The sequence below is a fragment of the Cryptomeria japonica genome, chromosome 1 (assembly GCF_030272615.1).
Source record: "Cryptomeria japonica chromosome 1, Sugi_1.0, whole genome shotgun sequence".
NCBI lineage: Eukaryota > Viridiplantae > Streptophyta > Pinopsida > Cupressales > Cupressaceae > Cryptomeria > Cryptomeria japonica.
Window position 1 is genome coordinate 506,467,629 of NC_081405.1, and position 20,741 is coordinate 506,488,369.

Here is a 20,741-nt window from a genome sequence, read left to right on the forward strand (position 1 = left end):
TCTCTCTCCCATTCCTATATATCTATCTATCAAAATCTTTCTCTACCTCTATCTCCTTATCTCTCTATCTCTCCTCATTGCCCTCTACCTATATCTCTCCATCTCTCCCTCTCCCTCTCTCTCTACCTAGCTCTCTCCCTCTCCCCCCATATTCTCTCTCTCCCTCCTCTACATATCTCTCTCCCTCCCCTACATATTTCAATTGTGTTTGGATCCCTAATGCATAGTTTATTTGAAGCTATTATTTCTCCATTAGAACCTTTGTCACACAAACAACATCATTTGTTAAATACACTACCAAATGACCTTATGAAGTACATAAAAATATATATATAGACCATTTAAAAAAAAAATTGACCTTTCACACCTCTTCATCGTATCCCCTAATTTTACTAAATCATGAGCGATGACAAGGTAAATGTAGCTTTGTCTAATTTCTTACCATTTTTGACAATCAGCTCTGCATAATCATAAATTCTTCAAATACCTGGAAACAACTAGAAGAAGCTGCTAGAAAAGGCATGGAATCCCACGCAAAAGAAGAAGTGCAAGCTTTTGTTCGTCCTTGCCCCTGAGCAAGCTGACCTTCACGCACTACAAGCCAAACATTTTGCTTTTTTAAACGGGCATCTGCGGTTTAAAAATCGACCCGGCTTCCAACGTATTCTGTCATCTAACAGGAACTGCAATTTTCTTTGCTGTTACATGGCGACGGAGACGCCGAGGGTTCGTTGCCAGCGCATAGCTTGCGATGCATTCTTTACAGAGGACGACAATACAGAGGAATCCTGCCAATACCACGATGGAGTAAGCCTTCCTTAAAAACCTTCAACGAATTCTGCAAGAATGTCTAAAACCTGCGAACATAACAATTTTTTTTCCGATAAATAGATTTTCACTTGAATCAAAGAATTTTTTTATTTTTTTTATTTTTTTTATTTGAAGTGATTAGCGGACGCATTTCAGCGTTACAAATCTGGGAGTTGTGAATTAGGGTTAAAGTATGTGGCTTCAGTCTTTGGATTTCTGTGCCTCTTTCCTTCAAAACTTTGAGCAGGCTCATAAATATACTGGCTACTATCTTTTTTCAGTATTTATTAACTGATGTTCACAATCGATGGAAGTTTTACGGCAACATTCCTGTTAGCAATTGAATTTGACTATCACTGCTAGCGGGTGATAATTTTACAGTTAAATGTTGAATGACAGTTGCTGTATTAAAAATCTAGGAGTTTTAGTATGAAAACTCTTATTGCAATTTAAGGACTTCAGAACCTTTAAGTCTATTATGCTCTTATTGATTGTCATAAACAATCTCCTATCAATTTCATGAGGCTGGTGGGCCTGGAAAAATCGTTTTTTTGAAACTTGAAACATATGCCTGTTTTAACATTCTGTTTTGGTTGAAAAACTTGTGATTGAGTTGGGAAAAGTTAGGTTCATATTCAGAGGGAAGGGTATGTGTGCCCCGTAATCGAAGCACTGTCAGGTGCACTGAACGGTCCCATTTGTGGAAATGCTATCCAGTAATGTGCTGGGTGCAATGCATCCTGGTCTTTAAAGGTACATTAGCTTGAACTATTATTAATATCATTATCACCATTGGTAATACAATTATTGTTGTAACTCACAGCCACCATTGGGTCTTCTAACAAACATACCATATCATTTGGATAATAAACTCAGAATATCATTGCCATTTAAAATGGAAAATGTTCTCAAGAATGCTTAAATCCGCATGTTTTTTATGGCATCTGCCGTACCACTAAACCACGGGTTGAATTGAATTGTGCTAATATATTTGTTTTCTTGAAATAGTCCTCTTGAAGGCTACACCACACATATCTTTCAGTTTGATACAAGGTCTGAAGGATATCTACACCCTCACCCCACAAAAAAATTACATAATAAGTTATCCTCATATGCTAAAAATAATTTTAAATTTTCAACTAATAACTAATACAATTCCTAAGACATCATAAGTGCCTATTTTTGCAAACAGAAAGATTTTAGCAAGGGTGCACATTGATTGTCCAGATTCCATAGAAACACGTATTGAGGTAGGTCACTAAGAGACTTATGGCATCAACTAATTATGGAAAACTTTAAACTTACAGAATCTTATAATGGTAGAAAAATGGGATGTGCATTTGCCAAGTGACTTACGCTTTGTTGATATCATGTCTTCATGGTTTAGTGTGGCTAGACTAAATTCACATTAAACCTAAGAAAAGGCAGGAAAATTTAGGGTGACCATTTAATATTCTAACCATGCAATAAACAATTGATAGATTGAAATGAAACAGTATTAGGGTTAAAGAAAAATGCATACACTATTTTTTGATGAATTTTGTAACCTATAAATTAACAAGGTGTTAAATTGATTTCTCTCTCAATTTTCCTTCATTTTGTGTTTAATGATTAATCCATTAATTATTTGATTTGTTTTTTATCTGCTACTTTCTCTCTAGAGCACTTCAAGAAAGAGAATCCAAAGATTCTAAAGATTGGCATAAACCAAGTCAACTTCAAGATTGGACTTTGTAGCAAGGATGTGAGAGAATGGCATTGTATACACTTTGATGGGTCCTACAGACCAATCTGGCCTAAAAAACTTTAAAAGTCATCGTCTTTATCATTAATATGCTATTTATATGACTTTAAAAGTCATCATCTTTATCATTAATAAATAATATGCAATATATATTATGAATCTCATAAACAAAAACTTGCCTGTAAATTAAGTTTGGAGCATTGGATCCCCCTTTAGCTGAGTGAGACTAGGTCCTGATTAAAGTGGGTAAGATTTCGAAAGGGTAAGGGTGTTCCCTTTGACAATGGAGTGGACCTATTTTGGAATCTCCACATCTCAAAAGTCTAGAAGATTAAACCCAAAATAACTATATGTGATGGCCTAACAGGCTAATTAATGGTTGCTTGGTCCAAAAACTGACAGTGCTGCTTGTTGATGGTGTTTTTATGCACAACTAAACACAGAATAAATTATTGAATACTCTATCCTCTCTTGAACAAAGACTTCTCAAATGCTGAAGATTAGAAAAAGGATCACTTGACACGACTCCAAGGTTCTCGATATCAGGTCTTGACACGTAGGATAGCTTCAATGGTGTGATGTGTTTGCTGTACCTGCGAGGGGACTTAGGTAATTGTTCTTATCACTTCAAACTCATGGAATGCTGTTCTTCGAATGATGTTGCAATATCGCTCTTTCTTAATACTAAATTACTAATGATCTTTGATTAAAAAAAATGAAAAAGGACCAATGTTTAGGAATGCTATGCTAATATACTAAGAATGCAAGACAATGAACAACTTCAAGTGAGCTCGACTAAGCTTTGCTTTGACATGCCATGAATATCTCCACAACACTAGTGCAATCTTCTAAGGGTAGCTTGAGGATTTTCAAACCACTATTACAAACGTAGATACTTCAAGTTGAAGCATACCAATGATGGAATAGTAATTGAAGTTAAGCTTTTGCTAATATTGAGTTCAGTTGACTACGTGGGATCCTTCACCATCGATGGAGTACTACTAGTATGAACAATGAGCTCCACTATAAATCATGCACATGTATCTTCCAATCGTCTAAAATACTTAAAAGCAAATTCTATTCTAATTTTTTTTTTTGTCTTTTCAAATATTAATCCAAAACTCAATAAGTCACCAACACTTGAATGATTTTATTAATTCTACAACATTTAAGCAACAATTCTTCAAAACTCTTCTAATCCATCCCTTACAAATGAAAAGAGTTGAGCTTATATAGAGCTCTCAATTACAATGAATGGCCAAGATTAAATCAAAATCGAGGGCCCAAATTTTGCCACCTAAACCCTAATTAGGGGTTGTTACAACAAAAACCTAATCCTATTTCAAATTATTAAATATCGGCCAATGGGAATGTGACATCCATTTGGCACAAAATACGAGGAAAAATCCTCCAATAGGATAAATGACGCCACATAAGATCATAACAAACTATCTTCTAGAATTTTGTTGCCCTTATGCTTTTCTCTTTTTGTAAATTCAATGAATCTGGACGTCATGAATTCAATCTTAGTTATTGGAACTACAAGTAGGTTCTTCAATTGTTCTTCCAAGTAACTTACTTCTTCCAAAGCTGAGGCAAAAGTCGTCTCCCATCTTGGTCCAAAATCTCTTGTCTTATTGGCAAGCACTATGAATGAGTGTATATCGTCTAGCTGTTTCTCAAAAGGTGATCCAACTATTTTGAAGAATATGATCTTCACTTGTTCAGCTAGCTGATCGGCATCAATATAGATTCCCCCATTCATCTCCTTCTCAAGAATGATCTTAGCTACCTCTACAATCTTATCATGTATCAAATTTATTGCTCCATCCACTTAGGTGCATCCACTGCTGATATCTTAAAAAATGACCTTCCTCATGTGAAGCAAGTTATTCCACTGTTGGAAATCAAGCGATTGCCCATCTCTCAATACTCTTTTGTTCACCAAAGTCTGCTTTGACATCTTTTTCATTACTTGCAATATAGGTATGGTAAAGTCTCTGGTGTAAATGAAAGTATCATATGTTGCCATGAGGACTTGAGTTCTTTCAAGAACACTTACAACTCTATCAAATATCTTCACTAATTCCTTTATAAATGCATTCACCCTTTTGAAAGTCTTATTTATCCAAGTATCCATCAGGTGTGCTGAAGCTTTCATCTTCTCAAAATTATCAATTGAGTCTAGAGGAAGCAATTGTAGTGGCATAGCTAAAGGATCATGCTGCCTCAACGGTTGCTTGAACTGCTAGAGGTGACCTCTCAATATACTGATTTTTCTTTCCAATCTCTTATTCTTCTCTACTTCCAACTTCAACATGTTGTGGACTGTCTTTACTGTGTCGTTCATGTCTTCGAATGCTTCATCAGTGGTGGGAGGACCTAAATCAATAGTCTCCAAGTCATACTCTTTTGTTGTGATCTTGTCCTCAGGCTTATCTACTCTTGGAGTGGCAATCTGTATTATTCGAGATCCTTCACCATCTATTGTCATCTTTGACATCTTAACTACAGTCTCTGAAGTTCTGTCCAGGAAGCTATCTAAATCAATAGGATCTTCCTCCTCTACTATCACTTCTTTTGCTAATCTCTCCCTAAGCCTGCAGGGGTAGTTGATTTCTCTTCTCCTACCTGCACTTCATTTTAGTTGCTGATCTTCTCGAGGTGGAGATGTTACTTCTTGATCTTCATCCTCAATATTCACATATGCATAATCACATGCCTTATCATTGACTAGCTTAGGTGAGACTGAGTTGCACTTGCCTTATCATTGACTAGCTTAGGTGAGACTGAGCTGTCTTGACCCAATGATTTCTTACCCTTGTCTATCCTTTCACACCTGCTGTTGTGAATTATAGACTCCATGGACTCATTCGCTCCATGATCAATGCTCTCTCATGGTGGACGTTCTTGGGTAGCTGCTTGGTTTGTTTCTATCTTGTGCATGGAAGAGGCATTGGTAGAAGGGTGATGTGAACTTAACTTATGTTTCTTCTTTGGATGCTCCTCTTTGTGAGTTTCTTTCCTCTTAGATCCTTTGGAATGAGCTGACTGGGTGGCACTTCCACTCCGACTTTCACTTTTATTATCATCATTGGAAGACTGTACCTCTCCCATCAATTCAAATGTCAGATGGGTGTGTTGACTATTCAATTTATGGATTTGGGCGTCTACCTATCGTCTTGTGGATGCTAAGATTGGCTTCATTAAATCCTTGAAGTTGGTGATCTACACATCAATCCAATTGAGCTTCACCTCTTTGTCTTTCGCTTGCTCATATATTGGCGGTAGGCGTCTTCCACTGTCTTGTGCCTAATCGGGGATATCCAAGACCTTGCATGCCTTGACAATGTCAATAGGTAGCCTTAAACACATTCTTCTTCTTATATCTATATCATCTTGAGCATTCATGAAATGATCTTCTAGTTGTAACTTGTTCTTGTGTCTTCTTTTGCTAGATCTCTTGATGCTGCCATAGGGATCGAAGTTATCTTTGGAAAAGCATGGAATAAGAAAGAGAGACTTCACCTTTTCCACCTTTTCTGCTGCTTGCAAGGATGGGCATACTTCCAACGACTGTCCAACTGAAAATGGAAATGGAATTCTTGACTTGTGTCTATTTTTCAGTTTTTGTTGTATGCCATCAATTTCCTCACCAACTCAAGCAATATTACCTTGTCGGTAGGATATCTTGGAAGCATGTAGGGCGGACAAGAGCATCCTTGTATCCTTATATAGGTGAACTTGTGAAATTGGATAAACTAAGCTCCAAAGATCTTTGTTAGCTCTTTTGCTTGTGGGGATAATCTTTGATGAATGCCACCTTGCAAAGTTCTTGTTATGTGCATAGTGAAAGCATCATTCACTTTGTTGTAATGTGTCTTGCTAGGGTAATGTAGCTGTGTGTATGATTCATAAACTCCCAATTCTCGAGCTCTTGTACCGACTGGTCCTTTATATATTGATCATGCATATTCATGAGCTCTGGCAAGTGAATATATGATGTATGAACTCATGTAGAAACTAGAATGTTCTAGTTCGTACAAGTCTCTTGAGCTGAATATCAATGTTATTGCTTATAATCCTTGCTAGTTGATCCTCTCTTTTCCAATCGATGTGATCTCCATGAAGTAGAACATTCAATTCTCGAATTGAGATGCTTGAAGGGCTCCTACAATTCGGTTGAACATAGTGATCAGGTCACTGAATTCCTCCTTGAAATCAATCCTGTGGAGCTTGACGGGTAACTTAGATTTGCCAAGCCTGCTCTTCAATAACCAGTATTTGTTAATTATGCCTAGGCACTTGTTGGGATCATCATCAAAAAATGCTTGCATTACTTGCTCTTGTAGATCATGCCACTGAATTCAGGTATACGGAAGGCTTCATTGATAGCTCTCTTGGATAGATAGGCAAGTTTTCTACCATCCCGTGCCACTATTATCCTTTTGTTTGCATCATAGTGCTTGGCACATTCAACGATCAACTCATTGCACTGCATAGTTGGAGGGAAGCTTGCGCTTTTACAATCCCGCTTTCGATCATCATCTTTGAATATCTTGAAGCCTTGGTGGTGTACAAGGGTCCTTGAAACTTCATGTTGATTTGGCTGAGGTTGGTGTCTCCTACATTGCCCCAAAACGATGCAATCTTGGATTCCATCACCTCTCCCTTTGAGTCCTCCTTGATGAGACTCTGTTGTGTTCTTGCCATGCTCTACTTGTGAGAGTTGTCCAAGTTAGGATGGTGATTTGACTTTAATGCTTATAACGTCTAAAATGCATCTAGGTTAATAATTCCTCCTTAAGAGTATATAAAATTGTTAAAACCTTAATGAATTACTAAAACCTTAGACTTTTTTAAACCCTAGACTTGTTTAAAATCTGAAAATTACCATCTAAGCTAATGATTTAGGCTTTGAAATGTGCTTAGATGATTCAAATGCAATGAACAAAGCATCCTATGATTGAAATCATGTAAAACAATGTCATGTCCCCTCTTTAGCTCTGTCTAGCAGAGACATGTGAGTCAGCTTATTTTGGGGTCTTATAGGCTGACAGTGGTGGATAGAGACTTAGAGAGGATATTCAGTGTTTGGGATTTGGTATTCTAGCAGTAGTGGACCAGTTTGGAGCAGTTCCTTAATTTTAGGAGGCATTTCCTTCTTTTGTGGAGGCTATTCCTACTATTTAGGAGGATTTGACAGTACCTAGGGTTGGGTTACCATGAGACTATTCCTTGGGTTCAGTTTCAGGAGATTTGGGTATGTTTCCTAGCTTATAGGAGCATCCCTAGATTTTAGGGACAAGATTGCTCGAGGATCCATGATTTCCGACAACAGTCACAGACAGGTGGTAGGCTCCGTTTCAGACTTGTGGAGTCAGATGAGCATTATACGACTATTTGGGATATATTTTTAATATTTCCTAAGTTAGCGTCTTATTAATTAAATAAAGCTATTTATATAGCTAATTGGAGTAATAAGGGGATTTTGGCTTCTTCTGGTCAGGCAGGCATATGTGTTATACCTCGTTGGAAAGGTCTTGAATTATTATAACTTATTTTCATCATCCAGAGATCTTCTGGCACCTTGAGTTTTGTTATTTGACGAAAGGGGTGTTTTTCCTATACATAAAGGCCTTTTAATTAAGAATATGCCATTATTTAATAAAGGTAAAAGCATATTCTCCCTTTAGGGTTCGAGTAGCTTTGAGAGGGAGATAAAAGGAGATGTTGGCTCATTATTTTATTATCTTTTTACATCTTCAAACTTGGCATTTGTGAATTTTCTCTGAGGAACGATTTCTGGAGAACTGAGACGCAAACCCCAAGGCTTGGATATTGGGACGCAAACCCCAATAGAAGGTTTCAGCAGCTTCATTTGGTTTCAGACTTTGATTGGAGTGCAAGTTCAGCATTGGAAGAGCTTTGGCTTTGGATGTTGGGTATATTGCTTGGCACGTGGGAGTTCCTTGGCTGCCTGGACGTGACTGCAGCAGCTGTACGACCTCCTTCCAGCTGGCACGTGGGTTGCTGATTGGTATTCATCAGCCATCTTTTTTCATTATGCGTGGATGGTCTTTCTTGCAGCAGGCAATATTGTTTTGGTTGGTAGATACTTTGCTGGCATATCATTTATGTATTTTGCCTGGTACGATTTGTAGCTATTCTGGATTGGCTGAATATTATATTATTGCACATTATTTTCCAGCCTATTTCATATTTGCTGCTGTTGTTATTCATTGTTTACCTATATTTGGAAAAATACAAACAAAAACAAAAGACACAACCTTTCTGCAACTTCTGTCTCTCTTTGAAAGATCATTTAATAAACAGGAAGAATTTATTTTAAAACAAATAATAAAAAATTACAGCCTGTCAGCTTAAAAGATCCATCAGGGATCTTTCAAACAATACGCAAGAAGCTATACCAATGCTAAACCAAGGTGTGATTTTCTAGAAAAATGATCAAATAAACTTGTTTCAGACCTGCAAATTGATTGAAAATGGACTGGTAACTTTTAATTAATCGATCTTTTGGCAAAATTGCCCTCTATCAAGGCTTTGTTGATGTCAAATGCTTGGAGTTTGTCAAATTGCAGATGTAGGATCACTGATTTCCTTCCAAATTCATTGTTGATCAATGATGGATTCGCTGAAGTTCAATTCACAGATGTCCAACGGTCATATTGTTGCTGCCTTTAATGACAAATTCGCTGATTTAGGAAGTACATTCGGTGTGGATGATGACTGAATGCGCTATCTTGAATGATTTCGCCCTTGCTTTGATGAAAATCGCTGCCAATAATGACTGAATTCGCTGCCTTAGCAATGGCAATCTTGACTATATGAAATCTCTGTTATCTCTGGTCAGAATCGCTGTCTAAATAAGATCATTTGCAATATCGATTTTATGTTGATCAAATGTAATGATCAACATAACTTTATAGTCGTTGAAAGGGTGCTATACCTCATCACAAGGCTGACTTGTGATCATCATTTAATGATTTACAATTAGAAGCCAAAGCCCAACCTGGTTATCACCTTCAAATTTAAATAAAATCGTTCTTCTTGTTCATTGTGGTGGGGCTTATTCAAGGTGGCGCGAATTCTAATATCTTTCCCTTTGTCTTAAACGAGATCACACTTCCTTAAATCGCACATTTTAGGTGGCAAAGGAAGTTGCAAATCCTTACGTCACACATTTGGTATAGCAAAGGAAGCCGCAAGTCCTCAAGTCGCACTTTTGAGGGGTCAATGGAAGTAACTCAATCCTTAAGTCATACAATTCAGGTGTCAAAGGAAGTAATTCAATCCTTGAGTCACTGATTTGAGGGGTTAAAGGAAGTGATCGAAATGCTTAAGTCGCTGATCTAGACCCTCAAAGGAAGTGTTCGCTTGCTGATTAGAGAAGGCTTTGGAAATCAAGACCCTTAGTTCACTGATTCAAGAGGTCAAAGGAAGCAAAAACCTTAAGTCGCTGATTTGAGGGGGCAAAGGAAGTCTTAGGTCGCTGATCTAGACCCTTAAAGGAAGTCTTCCAAAGTAGTGACTTTTTCATCTTGATCCATTTGTTCCAAGCTTCTCATAATAATTTCAACTTCAGCTCCTTCTTCATTAGAATGTTGACCTCTAAAACCAACTTGCCTTAGTCAAATTTGCTTTTCATTTCCATTAAAACAAGCAAAATATGTGAATCATTAACTCTCAAAGTGCTCGATGTGAAATCAGCTTAAACTTATTCACTCTAAAAGATCGCTCCTAACAATCTAACCTAAAAAAACAAACTCTAAAACTGAAGGCAAAAGAGAGGGTCCCCATTTGAATGGGGCGATGTGTGAAATGGTGATAGCATATGGCGAGTCCACCGGAGAAATGTTCTTGAACATTTCAAGGATATAACCCACTTGAGACCTAGAATCTCCGGAAAGTTCTCCTAAGTGAATCAAAAGGTTAGTAAATGCACATAAGTAGGAGGAAAGTCCCAGATTGTACCAAGTCACTTAGTCTTTGACTACCAATGTGTGTGTAAATGCATTCATTCCTTCTCATTAGACGACCGTAATTTCCAAGTTCCATTGTTAACAGCTACATAGTTTGTCTTAACTTCAAAAGCATTTTGGATAGAGCCTCACTGTTAGCGAGCATGTATAGCCTTGACAAGGTTATGGATGTAATCTCATGAATATTGATCCATTGCCAGTTGGGCGTCCATAGCCCCGATGAGTTACTCGCACATTCCCAAAGCCAAAACTTTGATATTTCATTTTCGTTCATTTTATTTTCTTTTCCTTTTCTGTTTTTTCCTTACAGTGGTGCTGAAGCAAGGCTTTTAGATTGTTTACCAGTCACAACTTCGCCTGAAAATCACAATGACCCGAAGTTGATTAGTGTGTAAGATATAGTAATCAAAAGATGTCAGCATCGAGATACAATAAGTGATTTTCTCCAAGTTTAGTATAAATCCTAAACAAATGATAACACTTAGAAAGAATCACCTTAGACTCTAAAGAACCTTATGGGTAATCATCCAGGAAATGAATTGGATGTAACAACATAATGCCAGATTGTGCGGGCGTATTTTCGCCTTCTCATCCACGGGTATTCCTCAAAACTAAACTAAAGCAAAGCAAACTAAACTAACGAAAAACAAACTAGACTAAAGAAAACAAACTAAGCTAACAAAAATCAAACCAAACTAATTGAGCCAACAAGGACATGAGTCAAATGACTCAAGGCAAACTGGAACCTTGGCCCAACAAAACAACTAAAGCAAAGCAACAAAAGGAAATTTACTCTAAGACTGACATAACTATTCTAAGATCAAACTGAAAGGGAAAACCTAATCTAACTATGTACAAGGAAAGCTACTGGAGCTAGCCTAAGGTTGGAAGTAATGCTTGAGGAACTGTCTGTTGATGGGTAACAAAACACCCTCTCCAGTCAATGTCTTTAGCTTGAAAGCATTTTCTCCCAGGATATTGGAGATTTGGTACGGACCTTTCCATAATTTATCAAACTTGTCATGTTCTCCTCGCTTCTCATGTGCTTTATCCCAATAAAGAACCTAGTTAGAAATTCTAAAAGCCTTGATTCTTGCTTGCTTATCAAACCAACGTTTCACCAGTCCTTGGTGTCTTCGCAAAGTTCAGTGTTTCGTCTCTCCTTTCTTCGAGTTGTAGTAGTTGTGCTAATCTTGTTTGAACTCAATCTTCACCCTTGAGGACTCCTGCATAAACTGCAAGGTGGGAATTCTCAGTTGAATAGGGAAGATAGTGTCTTGCCCATACACAAGGTGATAGGGAGCAGTTCCCAAGGAATTCTTGATCCTTGTTCTATTAACCCAAAGGGCGTACTTGAGTTGTGTGTGCCAATCCTTTGGATTCTTATCTAGCAGTTTCTTAATGGCACTTAAGAGATTCTTATTCGTTGATTCTGCTAAGCCATTTCCAAGAGGATAATAATTAGATGAAAATTTTAGGGTTATATCGTATTCGAATGCCCAACTGGAAAATCTGAGTGATGTAAAGGCAGGCCCTTTATCATAGATAAAGACATGAGGATATCCAATTCTAGTGACAACACATATTTCAAGAAAATTGATTACGACATCAGTAGTGTAGGATTTGAGAGCCTTTGCTTCTAACCATCTAGTTCAATAATCAGTAGTAGTTAGACCGTACCTGTGTTGTGCCGAGGATGGGGGATTAATCATACCAATAAAATCTAGACCCCATTGAGCAAAAGGTCTTCGATGACAGGTTGCAGTGGCATGACAGGGTTCCTCCCTCAAATAACAGTTATCTGATAGATATGGCATGTTTTCACATGCTGGTGTGCATCTTTGAACAACGTAGGCCAATAATAACCCGCTCTCAGGATATGATGAGCAATCGCCAGGGTGCCTCCATGTGCAGTTCCAAATTTATTATGGAAATGATCCATAATGTCCTTAGCTTCATTCTTTCCAACACATCTTATATAAACTCCTTCATAATTTCTCTTATAAAGCACTGATCCTTGTAGCATGTACCTTTGACTTTTGATTCATAATGCCCTTTTTTGTATTGGGTTCAATTGTGAGGGGCACCTTTGATTTAACAGGTAGCATACAATGTCTTTGTACCACTCATCTGGGCTAACATCCCTAAGTTGATATACTTGTTGTACCAATCTTGGTCCATCAATTGCAATTGTCTATGTGAGTGCTTGTCCTCGCACTAGTTTCATGGGTTGTATCTCAATATCATACTCTTGGATAGTGGTGACCCACTTTCCTCATCTTTCACCAAGCTTGTTTTGCATTAACAGTGTATTCACTGCTATGTATGGGACAATGGTGTGCACTTTGCTTCTTAGAATGTAAAGGCGAAATTTCTTAATTGCTTTTACTAGCATGTTTGCTTGTTTTTCAACATTAGGGTATCTTAATTCAGTGTCCTTGAGCGACAAACTCATGAATGCGATTGGATGCTCGTCCTTTTCCTTAATCTTCTGTGTGAGAATGGCAGCGCAAGTTTGTTCTGATACAAAGGAGTATAAGTAAAATGGCAATTGCCTGTTTAATCTCTTCAAATGCTTTCTTGGTTGGTGGAGTCCATTCCATCTTTGCATCTTTCTTCAACATTTCGTTTAGTGGCCTTATTATCTCAGCAAATCTTGTTATGAACTTCTTGACGAAGTTGATCTTCCCGAAAAATGACTTAAGTTTTTTCTTGCTAGCAGGCATGCTAATCTTGGATATAGCCTCTATTCTATCGGGATCAATGGATATACCCTTTTTTGATATTACGTATCCCAACAATTTGCCTTCCGTAACACCAAACATGCATTTCTTTGGGTTAAGTGAAATTCCATATCTCTTGCACCTATCAAATATCTTTTTGAGATCCGGCACGTGGTCTTCTCTTTTCTTTGAAAACACAGTGAGGTCGTCCATATAAATAATGATGCACTCTCCTACCAACCCCTGGAATGCAATATCCATAGCTCTTTGAAATGAGGCTTCGATGTTTATCAATCTAAAAGGCATCGTTCGGTATGCAAATGTACCCCATTTGGTTGTAAAAGGTGTCTTTAATCTATCTTCTGGTTGCACCATGACCTGATTATAGCCTAAATATCCATCTAGGAATGACATCATCTATGATCCATTCACAATTTGTAGTACTTCATTAAGTGAAGGCAGTGGGTAGTTGTCCTTTTCGGAAGAATCTAATTTCACCATTCTTCTTTCGAACTGGAACCAAGTTGGTGACCCACGTGGAGTACCTAATTGGAAAAATGATCTTGGCTGATAACTTCTTAACTTTTTGATAGATTAATGGTTCCAATTGCGGGCTCATTGGTCTTTAGCTGCCTGAAAGGTTTGCTATCTGGTTTGAGAGGGATGGTGTGAGTGATGATGGATGTATCTTATGTCTTCAAATCTTCATATCCCCATTCAATCACATTGGAGAACTCTCGCATGATTCTCAAAATTTTTTCCTTTTCTTCAGGCGTGCAAACTTTGCCTATATGCACGTTTTTAACAACTTCATTTGTCCCCAAATTTACTGTCTCGCATTGATCTCCTTGGGTACTCTGGTACTTAAGAAAATTTAGATTATCTACATCAAAAATTCTTTCAAGTTGAATCATCCCTCAAGGGATAGTGTTTGTCTTTAGATTCATGATCCCTTTTGGATCGAACTCAGCTTCCTTAGCTTCTTCCTCATCAATTATTTGGGTAAGGAATATATCTGAGTTTGTTAGGAAGTCTAGGATATGCTTGTCATCATTGAATACTTGGAAGTTGGCAATGTTATTTGGAATTGATGGTACAGATGTCAATTCAACTATAAATTTCTTCAATCCATGTAGAGAGGTTCTATCGAGCTTGCAGCTTGGGCTAGTGAATTGGCCAGTTGATTCTTCGAGTGATAAACTGATTTGATGTTGAATGCTTCAAAGCTCTCCACTAGGTCCCAAATGCTGTTGCGATAGCAGCTTAACCTTTTATCATGGCAAACATATTGCTTCCTCACTTGTCTGACAACAATCTCGGAGTCTCCAAATACATGCAGTGTTTTGACTCCTTTCTTGATGGCAAGAAGCAACCCATGAATCAAAGATTCATATTCTGCTACGTTGTTGGTACATGGAAATTGCAATTTGTGGGTAGCAAGATATGCTTGTCCTAATGGACTGATTAATTCAAAGCCAACACCAACTCCCTTGTTGAATTTGGATCCATTGAACCATAAAGTCCAAGTCTAGTTTTCATCTTGTGGAGGCTGATACTAATTCTAGCAATTAGGGGGCATTTCATGCTCCTTTGGTAATGTATCTTTCTTTACTATAGGCATCTCTTCCAAACAATTTGCATCTCTTTCAAGCAACTCAATCCTTCCTTCCTTTAGTGCTTGTGGGATCTTCTTGTATACTTCTTCTAAAGCAACTTTACACATGGCACAGCTGAATTCTGAATGGAAGGCACTGTGTATCCTACACCAATTAGGCAATAACAAGTCTTCAATGCGTGCTTTGTTTTTCAATTCTATTCCTTGATTCACATTCTTTAGGACAAAATTCTTGAAATTTTCAAATGTGCCTTCACCATCGTCAGAGGAAGAGTTATTGTCATTTCAATAATGGCCTCATTCGAATTGGCTATCTTCTGAATGTTGTCTTTTTCATTGATGCTTGAAGAATGAACACTTCTCCATTTCTATAGTGTAATTTTATACCCTAGGTTTGTTAATCAGACTTATATCTTTTATTTATGCTCTAGATTGTAATTAGATCTGTCACAAATAAGTTAACATTCAGTAAAATCAGAAAGTAAGTAATCAATAGACAAACACACATACCCTGGGAAAACCTCCAAGGAGGAAAAACCCAGCATGAAAGATCCACAGGTCAGATTATATATTCTCCTCTTAAATGCACAAATACAATACTTAGCTTCTCTGTCAAATCTGATCCTTTTGTATAGCAGATCTGCTCTTTCTAAGTTCTCCAAGTTTGTACAACACCACCTATGTCCTCTTGAACAAAGTCGCACAAGTCTGGATGAATTCGCTTTCTTCCTTATGAATTCTCACTTTATTAGCAGAGCTGTTTTCGCATTTGCTTACAGAATGGATGAGTGTGTATTGACTTGCAAAATGTCTCTTATTTATACACATCTTTAATCCTTGATTGCAAGTCGGCCTCCTTTTAGTTTTGGCGCCAATATATTAGGTGGCGTGTATTTGGCATAGCGTGGATATTGGGCTGGGCATATATTAGGGTCATGTTACCCTAGGATAGGGCCTGGACCTAAAGGGGTTCGGATGTTGCCTTAAGGCAATCCGAACCCATACATAACCCTAGTTACAAACAACACTCCCTCTTAACTAGGGAAGAGGAGAATACATAATCTGAACCTTTAAGTTCCCACCTAGCACACAAGCATAGAATTACATCTTCCACCTAGCACACAAGCATAAGATGGTTCTAGCACACAAGCATAGAAGGTGTAATACACCAGTGGGTCTTTACATTATTACAATTATCCATCTAGCACACAAGCATAGATTGGATATAATTCATTCTTGCACACAAGCAAAGAATGATTCAAAGTGCTCCAGATAGAGTCACTGAGATCGAAGCTCCCTCTCAATCAGGGTTCCATTTCCACAACACCAAGTTTGTCTCTTAAGTATTCGAACTTCACTTTGGATAAAGTGGATAAAGGTTTGGTGAGGATGTCAGCAATCTGTTCATCTGTGCTGATGTACTTTAGATGAATGGCGCCTCTTTGCACCATATCCCAAATGAAATGATAGTGTGTTTCCACATGTTTGGACCAATCATGAAATACAGGATTTACCGACATCTTTATACAACTTTGATTATCGCAATGAATGGTGGTAGGACCACTAGCTTGACCAAATAGTCCAACAAGGAGCTTACGAAGCCATACTGCTTCTCTGGATGCAACAGATGCAGCAATGTACTCAACTTCTGCAGTGCTTAATGCTACCGAAGATTGCTTTCTACATGCCCAAGAGATCACTGCAGAGCCCAAGTTGAAGTAGATACCTGAAGTACTTTTCCTGTCCTTGACACTTCCTGCCCAATCTGAATCTGAGTAGCCTTCCAAGAGGATTGGGGTATTCAGTGAATACTTCAGCCCATAGCCAATCGTGCCACGCAGGTATCTTAGAATGTGCTTGGCAGCAACCAGGTGAACAAGTTTAGGTAAGCTCATGAACTGACTAAGAGCATTCATAGCATAACAGATATCTGGCCTAGTGTTGACTAGGTACATTAGGGATCCAATCAACTGCCTGTACTCAGATGGATCTGGAAAACCAGAGTTAGCTGCAGAAACACTTAACTTCTTTAAGTTAGATTCCATAGGAGTATGCATAGGTTTACAATCTATCATCCTAAATCTTTTCAAAATATCAATAGTATATTTTCCTTGACTTAGAAAAATTTCATTGGATCTTTGCCATACTTCTAACCCTAGGAAGTAATGCATTAAACCTAAGTCCTTCATTTCAAATTCTGAGGCTAATTCCTTCTTACATCTTATGATTAATTTACTTTCACCAGTGAGAAATAAATCATCTACATATAGAACTAAAATAAGCATCTCACCATTATAAACTTTCAAGTAAATATTAGCATCAACATCATTCTTGCAAAATCCTAAGCTTAGTAAGTATTTATCAATTCTTTCATACCAAGCACGAGGAGCCTGTTTGAGCGCATATAAGGCTTTCTTCAACCTGCAAACATGAGAATCTCTTTTATGGATTACATAACCTTCTGGTTGCTCAATATAGACTTCCTCTTCAATAACTCCATTGAGGAATGCTGTCTTAACGTCCATTTGGTGCAGCTCCCAACCTTTGGCTGTAGCAATAGCTATTGTAGATCTAATAGAAGTATATCTAGCAACAGGGGCAAAGGTTTCTTCATAATCTATTCCTTCTTTTTGAGAAAAGCCACGAGCTACAAACCTAGCTTTATATTTTTCAATACTACCATCAGCATTATGTTTAATTTTAAACAACCATTTAGAGGAAACAACAAACTTACCTTTGAGTCTGGGTACAATGTCCCAGACATCATTTTTGATGATAGACCCATACTCTTCATCCATGGCTAGTTTCCAAGCATGATGAGACATAGCTTCTTCGACATTGTGAGGTTCAGACTCAATGATATTGCACATCACAAAGATGTAGTTGGCGTGATTTTGGAATCTTTTGCAAGTTCTAAAGGTTCCTCTGGGAGCAGCAAATCCTTCAGCATCTTGAATCATATTTCTAACCCAAAGTGGTCTCTTCTTGGGGACCACAATATCCTGAGGTATATCGGTAGAGTGCATAGGTTCTGATGGGTCATTTTGAACTTCCTGATTTGGAAGGTCAGTAGACTCCTCCTGTGTCTTAGGGTTAGCATTAACTATTGAATCTTGATTTTCAATCATCATATCATTATTGATGGTTAATGAACCTTTAGATCTTTTGAAAGCAATATCTTCTTCAAAAGTTACATCTCTACTTACCTCAACATACCTTTGACCCGGAATGTAGATCCTGAAGGCTTTGGAAGATTCGCTGTAACCCACTAAGATGCCTTTCTTTCCAGATGGATCCACCTTGGTTCGTTTTTCTTTAGGTACATGAACATACACCGAACTCTCGAGAATCCTTAAGTGACTGATGTCAGGTTTGATTCCTGTAAAGGCTTCTTCAGGAGTCACATCCTTTAGGGCGCGATGAGGACATCTATTCTGAATGTAAACTGCAGTTTTGGATGCTTCCGCCCATAGAAAAGGTTGTAGTTCATGATCATGGCTCATGGCCCTTGCAGCTTCAACAATGGTCCTGTTCTTTCTTTCAACAACTCCATTTTGCTGAGGATTGTAGAGAACACAGAACTCCCTCTTAATTCCTGCTTTAACACAAAAGTCATAGAAACTACCTGAGGTGTATTCACCTCCATTGTTAGATCTCAAACATTTAATTCGATTTCCTGTAGTATTTTCAACTAAGGCTTTGAATTCTTTAAATTTGTTTAGGACTTCTTCAGACTCTTTAGATTTAAGAAAATAGATCCATGTTTTTCTAGAAAAATCATCTATGAAGATAACATAATATAGGAAACCGCTAGGGGATGCTATAGACATAGGACCACATAAATCTAAATGAATAAGTTCTAACCTTTCTTTAGCCCTACTATCGCTTTTATGAAAGGGATTCTTTATATTTTTACCCATTGCACAACCTTTACAAGCATCATCATGAGATAAACTGAGTTTAGGCATACCTTTAACCATTTTACCAAGAGTGGGAAGAGCTTGGAAGTGTAAGTGACCCAATCTTCTATGCCATAGTTCGCATGATTCAGGGGTCTCATGAATGAGAGCTTGGATTGGGTTAGTTGCAAGCTTATATAAACTATCACATCTATTTCCAATAATACGAGCAGATTTGAAATTAGATTTCTTAGGCCAAGCGAGTACTTTCCCTTCAGAAAATGCTATTTGCAACCCCTTATCTTCTAAGGCAAAAATGGAAATCAAATTTCGTTTAATACCAGGTACAAAGAGAATATCACAGAGTTGTAAGGAAATACCAGAATCTAGATTTAAGGAGGTAGTGCCAGAACCTTTGGGTCATTCTGACAATCTCTGGCATAGTGAGCATACTTATCACATCTGAAGCAACGAATGTGAGAGGAATCTCTTGACTTTTTCCTTGGATCATAGGATGAGGATCTAAAATCTTTGCTTCTCTTTTCTTTCTTCCAATGTCCACCTTTCCTAGATTTAGCCAAGAGAACATGATTATCTTTGTGAGAGTTCTTGAGTTTTCCTCTGACCTCAATTCGAGATTCCTCTTCGATGTAATTAGATTGAAGACGTTCAAAGTTGGGACGATCGGCTCTTCCACCAATGCTACGAATGAATGGTTCCCATTCATCAGGTAGACCATTTAATGCAATCATAACAAGATCTTTATTCGAGATTTGGCAATCAAGAGTGCTTAGCTTGTCCTTTAGTTCATTAATCTTCATGAAGTAGGCTATGATTGAGTCTTCTTCTTTCATTTTCATGTGAAGAAGCTGTTGTCTTAGAGCAAGAGCCCTGCTGAGGCTGTTGACCTCATACATCCCTTCCAAGTGTTTGATCATTTCCCTGGCAGATACGAACTTTGATATGACAGTGACAAGATGATTCTTGACAGACTCAATTATGATTCTTCTAGCCTTGAGGGAATCTTTCTTGAACTGTTTCAGCTCTTCAACATCTTTTGGAGGAGACAAACTTTCTTCTTCTACAAATTTCAGCAGATCATTCTCTTCAAGGATCAATAGAATACGGACTTTCCAAGCAGCAAAATCAATGGCTCCCTCAAGTCTATCTTCAGCCTTCAAACCTGACATTTTAATCTGAAAACAAACAACAGCTATATGCAACAATTGATTTGCTAAAAATCAGATGTTAGTGAAACCTTAGCTCTGATACCATGTAATTTTATACCCTAGGTTTGTTAATCAGACTTATATCTTTTATTTATGCCCTAGATTGTAATTAGATTTGTCACAAATAAGTTAACGTTCAGTAAAATCAGAAAGTAAGTAATCAGTAGACAAACACACATACCCTGGGAAAACCTCCAAGGAGGAAAAACCCAGCATGAAAGACCCACAAGTCAGATTATATATTCTCCTCTTAAATGCACAAATACAATACTTAGCTTCTCTGTCAGATCTGATCCTTTTGTATAGCAGATCTGCTCTTTCTAAGTTCTCCAAGTTTGTACAACACCACCTATGTCCTCTTGAACAAATTTGCACAAGTCTGGATGAATTCGCTTTCTTCCTTATGAATTCGCACCTTATTAGCAGAGCTGTTTTCGCATTTGCTTGCAAAATGGATGAGTGTGTATTGACTTGCAAAATGTCTCTTATTTATACACATCTTTAATCCTTGATTGCAAATCGGCCTCCTTTGAGTTTTGGCGCCAATATATTAGGTGGCGTGTATTTAGCATAGTGTGGATATTGGGCTGGGCATATATTAGGGTCACGTTACCCTAGGATAGGGCCCGAACCTAAAGGGGTTCGGATGTTGCCTTAAGGCAATCCAAACCCATACATAACCCTAGTTACAAACAACATATAGGTCCCCATATTTGCT

The 20,741-nt window shown here is 37.9% G+C and overlaps 1 protein-coding gene across 1 annotated transcript in view; it reads left to right on the forward strand.

Moving 5' to 3' along the window:
* Positions 1-418: 418 nt before the first annotated feature.
* The window catches only part of LOC131052255 (cysteine and histidine-rich domain-containing protein RAR1), a 59,520-nt gene continuing 39,197 nt past the window's right edge, over positions 419-20,741 (forward strand). Inside the window, exon 1 of the mRNA XM_057986875.2 lies at positions 419-807. Within this exon, the coding sequence (XP_057842858.2) occupies positions 706-807 (102 nt within the window). The 5' untranslated portion in view covers positions 419-705. The remainder of the gene's footprint in view (positions 808-20,741) is intronic.